The sequence below is a fragment of the Ostrinia furnacalis genome, unplaced genomic scaffold (genome assembly GCF_004193835.3).
Source record: "Ostrinia furnacalis isolate ACB-3 unplaced genomic scaffold, ASM419383v2 OfSCF0069, whole genome shotgun sequence".
Taxonomy (NCBI): domain Eukaryota; kingdom Metazoa; phylum Arthropoda; class Insecta; order Lepidoptera; family Crambidae; genus Ostrinia; species Ostrinia furnacalis.
The window spans coordinates 991,197-1,003,202 of NW_021130308.1; the positions used below are offsets into that span (position 1 = coordinate 991,197).

The window sequence follows — 12,006 nt, forward strand, 5'->3', positions numbered from 1 at the left end:
CTTGTTTGATTGGACTGTAAATCGTTTATTTTTTTGTTAATCATGTTAACTAAGGATTTGGGTTTATTTCTCGTTTTTGTTTTATTTTATTTTTTTACCACAAGCCCAGTGCCCAAAATGTCCCAGCTGAAATCAGCGTTGCGGCATACATTGTCACGGCTAATGCTGAGCCGGGGACCTTTTTGGCACACTTTTTTACATGCCCGCTGAATTAGCACAAAATTAATTCTTTGTTCACTTCAAAATAATGTTATGTGCCAAATATTTTTTTATTTCTTTTTAAGTGAACGACGACGCAGTGTCCGACGGGGATGCTGGTTGCGAACGAGCTCACAACTTGGCTAAGTGCTTCCTTGACAACGCTCCTAAGGTAATTACAAAGACTATCACAAAACCAATGGTAGAAATAATTTATCAGGCTCTTCTGTAGAAGCTATTATAGTAACATAAGCTTAGCTTCAGTGCCTAAAGATGTAATCGTGAAAACATAATTAACAAAAACAAATGTTTTGTTAACATGTCACATGAAACTTAGGTATACAACACCTATTTGGCCTCATATCTGGGTATTTAGGCTTGGGCCAAATTCCGTGCCGCTGAGTGTATTATCCGGGATAAGGTATACATATTTTTTACTCTTGGCGCTCATCATAGCTTAGAGCCTTAGATCCCTCTCATATTTAGTGGAATAACTTTTTCTGACTGTCACCTTCTTCCCTACGAATGTGTTGTGTAAAGGCAAACCAACGCGATCACACGAGATCAGCCGGCGTGCAGCGATGGCGATCAGACCGCATTTCTGAGAATCTTAATTCGATTTCATATAATAGATAATGAAAACATTAATAATTTTTCAATCATTAATTTATTATTATGATTTTCAGCTGGGCTTCGATTTGTCAAAATTGCAATAAGAAGAAAATACGCTTAGCTCCACATAATAAATTAATTATACAATAAGTTCTTGATTAAATAAAACATTCATAATGAGCAATAATTATTTATTTAACCTTATAAAAACAAACAATTGTGTTCAAAAGAATACAAAACTACCAACTAATACATTATGCGACGTTATTATGCTTTATTTACTATGTAGAGATTTTAAATGTTGTAACAAAAGATTTTAACATTAAAAAAATACAACCAAAAATAATACGTTTCAAAAATATCTAACTATCCTGGAAGATCTAAAAGTTCACAGTTTTTTAATGGCGACTGTTTTGACAAATGACAGGAATCGACAGAAAAATGTGTCAAACAAAAAATCAGACAACGGCAAAAAACAAAATTTAAATCGGCGGTAGGCTGGTTGTTGTTTCCAACTCATACCTTCACAAAACAGAACAAAATTAAATATAGATCGTTTCATCCACGAAGACGCGCCCCACCAATTTTTGGTCGAGGGAAGCGCGGGGTGCGGGGAGTTTGATCCGAGCAATCCGAGCATCATTATTGTAGTGTGCGTGTGCACTCATGGATAATATAGTGCGTACCGATGACACTCAAACATTGACGAAAGAATGGTGGGGCGCGTCTTATGGATGAAACGATCTATACAGTGCCATATTGATAAGATTTAGAAAAAATATTTTTTTGTTTCATTATAATACGTGAAACATCAACACACGTGCTAATACCCGTCCAAACAAAACACAACTTTGCCTTACAAACGAAACGAATGAGTGGAACAATAGAATTTTGGGTTAAGTTACAGATTATTACTAAGTTAATAAGTGCAATGACAAGTAATTGAGATTTTAACTGATTTGACTCGATATAAAGCGCTGTACACACAGCCCGCTGCGTATCCGCAGATAATTGTGAGTAGATCGACAACTCTATTGTTGAGAAGAATGACTTATATTTATATGGGGGTCTAGACAAAGTAACATTAGTGACAGCTACATTTTCGAAATCGTTTCACGAAGCGTATTTTACGTACGATGAAACTCGAAATTACATCAGCCACTTTTGTAAGTTTATCTGAAGAGTGTGTATAGCACTTAATATTATTACTACACAAAGACCTTTTTGCTGCCAATTTAACATTTTAATACATTAGTTTAGTCGTTAATACTTGTTGTTCCACTTATCGTAAACTACATTTATTCGAATTATTATGTTTTTCACAAGATCACAAAAATTACATAATTCCTAACTACATTATTATGATATTCGATAATTAGGTGTACTAATTCGACTGCTACTGTAAGAAAACTAATGGAATATTAAATATAAAAATAATATTATGTATTCGATTATATTCAAGGTAATTTCATATTTTGTATATTATGATTATTCAAAGAGCCTCATAAAATACAATATATTGTTTGAATCTTCTTAATTATTATAATTATATAAAATGTAGGCTACATTATATCTCAAAGTCTACATAACTAAGTATAAAATATACCTAGCGCATTTGAAATTATATTTGGCAATTGTATATGTAATGTTATGTGTAACTATTGTAACAATAATGAAAAGTATTATACACAAGATTCATAAAATATCTATTATGTGTGTAGTTTATTTACGACTATGTTCTGTATTAAAACACAGTAGAATTGTATGACATTTATGTCAACATTAAGCAGAATGTACAATGGACCAGAGTTATAGAGCTTAAAGTAATCAACATAAGGTTCAAGTTGCATCGGACGAATGAAGTGACTAGGTGTTCTAACAAAAATATCTTCACAGCGCATCTATTCTTGATCGAGATTCTAATATCTATACAGTCTATTTATTATGTAATTTAGTATGTGTTCTAAAATTTGTGCAAAGGTTATGCCAAAGCACACGATGCGTTGCGCCGCAAAGATTTCGAAGTATCGCGAGAAACGGCGCCACAGATATTATTTCTATGTAAGACGGCGCAGCGACACCGCTCCGGCGTCGCACCGCCGCCGCAACGCATCGTGTGCTTTGGCTCTTAGAGCGCTTTCACATTTAGGCGATTTAGCAGCGCGACAAACGCGCGACAGACGCGCTGTCGAAAATTTGATACTATGTGACAGCTGATGCCTTCACATTACAAAAACGCCGCTGCCGCGCTGCTGTAGCGCTACTAACGCCCTAATGTGAAAGCGCTCTTATTGATATGGGTGCTATTATGGTATACAATCAAAAATATTACCCTATGTTTTCCAAATTTTGTATAAAATTATGCAGACAGTTATTTATTAATAATAAGAATATTATCCGGTTTTAGCCGTTATTAGAGATATGACTATATAGATCCAACATAAAGGCTGGTTTTCCTTACCAAAACGGTGGTATACGTATCACTATCAAACGTTAAGAAAATATTTAAATTGGTCCAATAAATTTTTAAAGAATTTCAGAAAGTAAGACCGCCAAAAACATCTACATTAGATATGTGAAGGTAGTTAAAATATACATAATTTATTTCAAATACATGTAAAGATCAAAATAGGTTGTATGTTGTTGTAATTATAACAACTTACAAGTTACACAGTTCTCTTAGATATTTATGTATAGATATTTTACATTACTTGTCTTAGATAAAAACGCATATAAAGTATCAGTGCGCAGTTGCTATTGTTAAAATTATTGCTAAATTCTATAGTAGAGAAACCTTTCATATATTTCAGAGGAATATAATTTTTATAAGATCGCAATTTTTGAGAATTTTTCATATATCACCACAACAAACCACCAATTCCGGTGAGATTCTTTTTAATAAATTGGCACTTTCATATATCAAATGTTAAATATTCGAGTTACAGTATAGTTATATTAAATATTTATTATACAAATGTAGAAATCAAATAATAACAACTAAATAAAACACTATAGGAGCTTTCAAATTTGAGGCGTGAGGAAGCGCCGCAGTGCGCCGAGCTTACTAGTTTTCATACAATTTCTAGAAGCACACTTGCAAGTACATATTTTTAGCGCATTGTCAACGCCTTTAATTTGAAGGCGCCATTATAATAATTATACTGACACTGTTACTGTTCCAAACAACGCTGATACAACCGTAATCTTAACAATCCAACAACCATGGGGCCTAAAAATGAACTGTACTAGTACTTACAACATTGTATTTGTATTTTCTTTCAGTCCTTCTATTGTATCCTACTCGTGAAGATCAGTAATTCCGTCTTTCTTCTAGGTCATTAGTCGTTATTAATAAATGAAGATGTTCACTGGAACATTTTTAATGTGTGCAAAAATGGTATTAGGGGTTTATTAATGGTTAATGGGTGGCACTGTTCTGTTTACTTTTGTTTTTTTTTCTTCTTCCATTATTATGTGCCACTGTCATGTCTATGTAATTGCCTGTATTTGTGTGATGTCCATTGTTATAAATGTATCTTTCTTTCTTTTTATTTTATTTAATTAGTTTGCTATGAAATTAGTAAGTTAGTTGTAAAAAGTTAACAAAGTGACTGATTTAGTTCCATCAATGGAATTTTTTTTCCAACCATTTAGCGCCAAAATTTGAAAATTTCCTGTTGCTTAAGAAAATAAAATAGGTCCAATGTGTGCATTACGCTTCGTTTTTGGCAAGTCAAGCCTATCACTTAATTAACACTTACGACCTTGTTATTGATGAAGGGCGATGCAAGGTGTTATGTAAATACAACATTAATGAGTACAAAATTATTATGGACTGATAAACCATGTAGATTATATAAAATATGTTTGTTGGCTTATCCTCAAGTTTTTTTTTATTGAAGTAAATATAATTTCTAATAATTTTAGTACACTTTTCGGTTTTAACAGAGTAAATACAACGCGCTCACATACAAACTGCGCTCGGGCGTTTCTATGAAGATGACCTACTCATTTGTATTTACTCTGGTTTTAATCAGCAGTATATAATATTTTCAATGCAACGGTAATACATTTGTTATGAATTCATCAACGATACACGAAATAGACGAAGAACTATTTTTAGTACGTACGCACTCGCTATAATATAAAAAACACGTCAGAACATCTGAGTAGACTTCGATAGAAAGACGATTAAAATGTATATTTTAGTCAATTGCTTTTGTATCGCGTTTCCATGAAATATAACTTTTTGTTTAAAAAAAACTGTACGAAAGTTGCAAATGGTAGCTTCATAAATGAATTCGCACTTCAGACACGGTATTTAGGCTACAGAAGGCACAAAAAACTAATAAATATAGTTACGATTTTTTAAAGCAATCAGTTTCAATTTAACAAGCCTTTTTCGCCGAAGATAATGTTCAGGAGAATTAAGACTCGCGAACTAACTACACCTCCTATGAATAACATCGACGACGAACAATATCGTATGTGCATTTACGATGTTATGGTACTTATTTACCTTTGATTTTTTAATTGTTATAAGTTGGGTAGTGATATAATATTTGTATTACACCAGTAGGCCTAAGATGCGCGCCGTGATAACTTTTATCGGCGTCAATTTGTATGGGCAAAATCGATAAAATGGTGTGATAACCGCCTATCACGGCGCGCATCTTAGGCCTACAGTTCACCAGTTTTGGATCAGCAGCACCTTGTCTTAAAATTGTGTTTTTTCATTTACCTTAAACGGTACAGTACGACTTCAAGCTTGTCATATTATTTATGAATACGAAAAAGAGAAGAAGCGAAGCTATGCCGAACCAGTGACTTATTTAATGGTGTAATACAACCATCTGAAAATTCATCACTTAGCAAATAACTGAACAACATCGTAAGTGCACTTACGACGTTATACGTAGGGGGTGAATGTTTCATTTACTCAACGAGAACGAGCTGACCTTCGCTGAAGTTCTCGGCGGTTGGATGTTATATGCTGTCGTAGCTGTTGGGATCCGACGGGCCGGCGGGGCTCATCCCACGCGTGGGCAGTTGACAACCTCTGATTGCGAACGCCCAGCCGTCCTGGAATAGAACAAAACACAACTTGCATTAACTATGTTGTAGTCTAAGGATTTTGGACTAAATAAAAAAATCTTTCTTTCATTTATTCATTCATTATGTACAGACGACGGCACGTCAAGGTAAACACTGTGGGGTCTTACGCAGTTGTCATCATCATCATTTCAGCCACAGGACGTCCACTGCTGAACATAGGCCTCCCCCAATGACTTCCACATCGCACGGTTGGTAGCGGCTGTACTATTACTACTCTTGTACTACTCTTTTTTTCTTTTTAAAGTATCAATTGTTGATTAGCTCGAATGATGCCTTGTAACATTAAGTTCGACTTATGATCCAATAAATATGGCATTATGAAATAAATAATAAAATAGGTAATTCTTTTTTTTTGTAGCCTAAAACTAACCTTGAGTCAAGGCGACTGAAGAAGAACATTAATTTATTTATTTTATCAAAATGCTAACAGTCGATGCAAGACAAATAGCAGCATGTTGAACACACTATGTCATTATATCATTTGTTTGTTAACCTAAAAACTGTGTTTTCTTATCACATTCATTAAGTATTTGACATACAATGTTACTAATTAGTTTTATTAATCAAGTTTTTGGTACAGTCAATAAGACATCAAATAATATTACGTTGCGAACTTTTTGGCTAATTTGGCCTTGGGTATCACTATTTCACGCTGACTGTACCACAAAAAATCCTATACGTATTCTACTAAATGTGCATTCGTAAGCGAAATTGGAAATCCTAATGCTTGCTTGAAAGAAGCATCTTTTGGAGAGTTGCCAATTGCGATGACGCGGACGATTGTATTTTATCACACGTGTAAACGTGTTATTGCAATCATTTTGTCTGCAGTTTCTTTAGCCTATGACAATGAATAGGTGTAATGACCCCAAAATTACTGCTCATCGTTAAGGTGGTGAGTTTAAATCCTGGCAATGGAATTTGTAGAATTGTTCCATTTATTACACAAACAAGATATTTTATCGACATTCGCCAGCTGCAGCCTGAGCCCCGATTACGGTAATTTTTAACGTCTCCAATCCAGACGCGATTCTGCGATACGATTGGTCAAAACAGCTGACGTACGCTGTTGAACGACCAATTGTATCGCAGAATCGAGAAGCGTGTCTGGATTGGAGACGTTAAAAATTACCGTAATCGGGGCTCTGGCCGTAAATCGCACACATTTCTTTAGTAACTGCGTGGATGGCAACACTAGGCGTTTTATTTAACCCATTTCAACCAATATCGCCGGTTTACAGCTATCCGGTGGATTTATTGACCAATGTATTTATTAATTAACTATTGGAAACTACTGCTATACATAGATTAAAGGGTTTTTTTACAATGGACTCTACCGCTGAAGCTGAGGACACTCGAGGAAATCGATAAATTGCGACAAGCACATTTTAAATTATTATAATTTGTTTTTTAAGTTAATTATAATGCATATTTATGATGTTAAGTAGAAAATAATCTTATTTTCATTCAGATGGTAGATCTATTGCATTTGTGGTAATAATAGCATTGTTGTCCGATTGTGTGGTCTACCAGTCAACCATAATAATATGACAACCTACTACTAAATATCAGATTTCTTCTTAAGATTCCACAAGGGCTATTTCCATTTTTTGGCCTCTTCCAAACCAAACACATAAAATACATACCATCAAACTCATAATTGGCAAAACATTGTTTACTATTTTCTAGAAACACATGTGATAATCTGAATCACATCTGTTTTTACATAAGGCCATTTATCTAAATGGCTCTTATTTCCTCTAAACTTGATATTACGTCTGTTTCGGATTTCCACAAATATAAAAAACGTGTTTATTTATAAATCGAAAAACAAGTTTCAAATGTAAACGACGAATTTACGACCTCTATTCTCAAATTAATTAAGCATTTCTTGAACTATATCATTAAGCCCATTTCTTTAGACTACAAGTCACAACACTATTATAGGAAACTAGCGACCCGCCCCTACTTCGCGTGGGTGCTAAGTGTACATACATATAAATATTCCCCGTGAATCATCGTATATTTTAAAAAACCGCATCAAAATCCATTGCGTAGTTTTAAAGATCTAAGCATACATAGGGACAGACAGCAGAAAGCAACTTTGTTTTATACTATGTAGTGTAGGTACTCACTTTGACTAGATTCGGCAGATCAGACCAAAACGCTAAGTTCGGTATGACCTCTATCCCGGTGGCTCCCATAAGGAATTTCTTCGTACAAACTCCGAGGACGAGGTAAAATATGATGAAGGAGAAGAATATTATGAGAAGAGTAGAGCCAAAGGACCTCCCAGGCTCTTCGATTTGCTTCAGACATGCATCTTTTGAGTAGAACGCTAAAATCTGTAAGAAAATAAATTTTATGTATGTTAAGACAGTATAATAAATACTCAAAGTTATTGAGGAAAGACTCTAAAGCTTGAGGAGGAAAACGTTACCTAGTTACAAAACACTTTTTATGTTTTTCCAAGAAATAGAAGTTTGAACTACCCATTACTATCCCAAAGAACAATGGGACAAACGTCCCCAAAACTGTAGCACTTTAATACGGGTTACCTCCGCCATATTGAATGACAAATAATCGAAAATCAAAATATCGGACATGTTTCATCGAACGATCAAAATATTGAATGAGCAAAATATCGAACGATCAAAATATTGAATGAGCAAAATATCGAAACTTCAAAATATAAATTACTAGCTGACCCGGCGAACTTTGTTCCGCCTTAATGGCAATAAATAAGCAGACTTTTTTTTAAATTCCGAACGGGATAAAAAGTATCCTATGTCCTTCTCCTGGCTCTAGACTACCTCCCTGACAATTTTCAGCTAAATCGGTTCAGCCGTTCTTGAGTTATAAGTGGAGTAACTAACACGACTTTCTTTTATATATATACTAGCTGACCCGGCGAACTTTGTTCCGCCTTAATGGCAATAAATAAGCAGACTTTTTTTTAATTTCGAACGGGATAAAAAGTATCCTATGTCCTTCTCCTGGCTCTAAACTACCTCCTGGACAATTTTCAGCTAAATCGGTTCAGCCGTTCTTGAGTTATAAGCGAAGTAACTAACACGACTTTCTTTTATAATATAGAAGATAATAGGGGACGGAGCTCATACAAAATGTCCCATTGTTCTTTATTATACAAAACCAAAAGTTAATATCTTCAAGCTCTGCGAATCTAGACACAATAGATAATCAATTGTTATGAAATTAATTAATGCCGTCTGGGACTCAATCGGTTAAATATGCAATTTTATAGCAAAACCATAATAATTTATTATGACTGTTTTACACTTACAACTGCATTTGGTTCGGTTAATGAGTAGATTTGTAGTCGACTGTCGCCCTCACTGCATATTAACAATATGGTAGTGGTACTGTGAAGAATAGAATAAAAATAAATAAGTTAGTTTTGAAGTAGCCTACTCATTACATAAGTAAACTAATAATGTTCAACATGTAATAGTCATCTGGACAGGTGTGTTTACACTTTTAATTTGGTCACCTTACATATTTTCCAACAAAAAAATAAACAAAATACAGAAGATGCTATAAAATATTTAAACCATCAAAAAGCCTATCTTAACAAATGTTGTATTAATTTTTACCTTAAGACAAAGCATCAAGGTTTAAATTAGTATGTGTAACACCACATACTAATTTACACCTTGATGCTTTGCCATGCAAGTCTTATAGAGGTATCATTTAATAAATTACTAAAGTCAACCATGATACAACAACCAGTTTTGTCAAAATTCCATCAGCCTAAACTAACTAGTATACTTTTATTTGATACATACATAATGAGGCATATTTAAATTAGTGGTTAATGTAAAGAAAACCTGTTTTGTGCCATTTGAGTTAACATTTAACTAAGAAAAGACTTGTTTGGTTTAGAACTCAAAAATGAAAGTTATAAGTTTTATTATAGCTCTTAATGTTTTTATTTATTTCTAGTTCTAGAAAAAGTAGGTCATAGATTAGTTAGTGAATTTATTGGCATTCAAATCATATACTTGATCCTGCACAATAACCCAGTACTGTATTTTGTAAGTGTACACTATGAGTACAATACAAAGGAAACTCGTTCGTTCGTTCGTTTCAGCCAAATGACGTCCACTGCTGGACAAAGGAAACTCATGTGCCAAAATATTAGTCAAAACGGAATTAATATTTGTTATTTTCAAACAATAGAATGATCAATTGTATTGTATGTTTAGGACGTACAGTTTTGTAGAAATGTTTATCTTATTAAATACAAAATACTCACGAAGGTCCATTATGGAAGCTGATGGATGGCCCAGAAGTGAAGTTTGCATCCTCTTTATTTCCCAGAAATTCACAATTAGTGTAAGACAGATTGAACATGGAACCTATGCCAGCGCCAGCAGTTTTGTTCAACTTGTACACTTCCCGATACATCTGTAAAAGTTTTACTAGTAAATGATCAACTGCTTATTCTATATTATTTTTAAAGCTTTCGCAATGCATTAATAGTTAAAAAAAATCTTTTTAGAGACAAAACAAGATATGTCCTTGCGGTTTTACATCTTTTAACAATTTCTATAAATGAAAATATCGCATAGTTTGTTACAAAATAATTGAGTGGCATTTTTCTGCATTTATTTAAACAATTCTAGTAAAAAAAGAAGTCTTATTGACTTGATAGAGAAAATGTACATGCAACTCATAAAAGACAGATTCTTTCATAGCGCTGAATATCTGTAGCTTACGTAAACAGTAATTTGAAACTATAATGCCTTGTAATTACATGTGATTCTACTTACAGACATAGGGCGATCGCAAGAGAAGCGCGATACGTTCAGCGAAACATCAGCACAGGGGTGGAAGTAGTAGGTGTCCAGTTCATATAGGGATACTACAGACGCATTGTAGAATGTCTTAAAACCCTGAACCTGGTAGAACCCTTGAGGAAGCACCGAAGGACTTAAGTCTATACCGGTGCCGTTTGGGTACACGCAACTGCATGGTCCTTTTTGCGCACAAGTGTCTGCTTTACATCCAAAGGGTCCCAAAAACACTAAATAAACGAATGCAAAACCTATTATATTACTTATCACGGCCATCGTCTCAAAAAATCGAATTAATCTTTTGCGTATCGTCCCTCTGTCAAAACATACAGATCATCAGACATGACACTAGTGTTGCTAACTAACAATATTGAACAAAATTCTACTTGCTGCTTATCGATAGAATTTTAAAGGTATTGCACAAAATGCATTTTCACACCTGCGCCCCTGGACAAGTTGGATTGGGCACACGATGGGGAAAAATCATCCCCACTTTACATGTAGGGGAGCTACAATAAAAAGAATAGTTTTCAAAATTTTATTCTACCATTTTGTGCCGGCTCTCTAATACCTATAGTTTCCAAGCAAAACCTCGGACGGACAGACAGACATAACGAAACTATAAGGGTTCATTGTCAGGACTACGGAACCCTAAAAAGAATTGGTAAAATTGGTTCAGCAGGCGTAGTTGAATTATGCGCTTACCAATACATTATGCGATTCATTTTTATAATAATATTGTTTAATAGAAGATTATAATCGTCAAATAAAAGTAAAAAATTAGGCTATGTTACTACACTATCTTTTTCTTTTATTTTGGCGACGCGACGCGCGGCTTGGTTTTGCTTCTTCTTCTTNCCCATTAGTATAGATGACCCACGCTGAACTGTCCCGCCAAACTCAATGACAGGGGGGCGCTACCATCGTTCAACTATATGGTTTCCAACATGGCAAAAATCTGAACCAGCGATCCGGTATTGACGGTGGCGCCCCACTGTCAATGTCATCGACAGGACAGTCCAGTATTTTGGAACTATACGCCGGCTGCGCTCGATTCGGATATAATGACGTCACGCGGCCTTGCGTACGTTGACTTTTAGCGGCAAAAACGGCCTATGTTTATTACTTAATATCTTCGTAAGTAATGGTCCGATTTGGATAATTCAAAAAGATATAATATCTTTCTTATGTCTTAAAGATTAACGTAGATACTAGTTTTATTGAATTTTCTACAACAGTACTGATCCTCATTAAATTGCTAAAA

At 34.5% G+C, this 12,006-nt stretch overlaps 1 protein-coding gene across 1 annotated transcript; it reads right to left on the minus strand.

Moving 5' to 3' along the window:
* Window positions 1–3,464: 3,464 nt before the first annotated feature.
* On the minus strand, window positions 3,465–11,103 carry LOC114366101 (uncharacterized). Its single transcript, XM_028322891.1, has 5 exons — window positions 10,719–11,103; window positions 10,202–10,353; window positions 9,230–9,308; window positions 8,061–8,270; window positions 3,465–5,892 (listed from the first exon to the last, which is right to left on the minus strand). The coding sequence occupies exons 1-5, from the start codon at window positions 11,016–11,018 to the stop codon at window positions 5,797–5,799; spliced, it is 837 nt and encodes a 278-aa protein (XP_028178692.1). The 5' UTR covers window positions 11,019–11,103; the 3' UTR covers window positions 3,465–5,796.
* Between the last annotated feature and the right edge of the window lie 903 nt (window positions 11,104–12,006).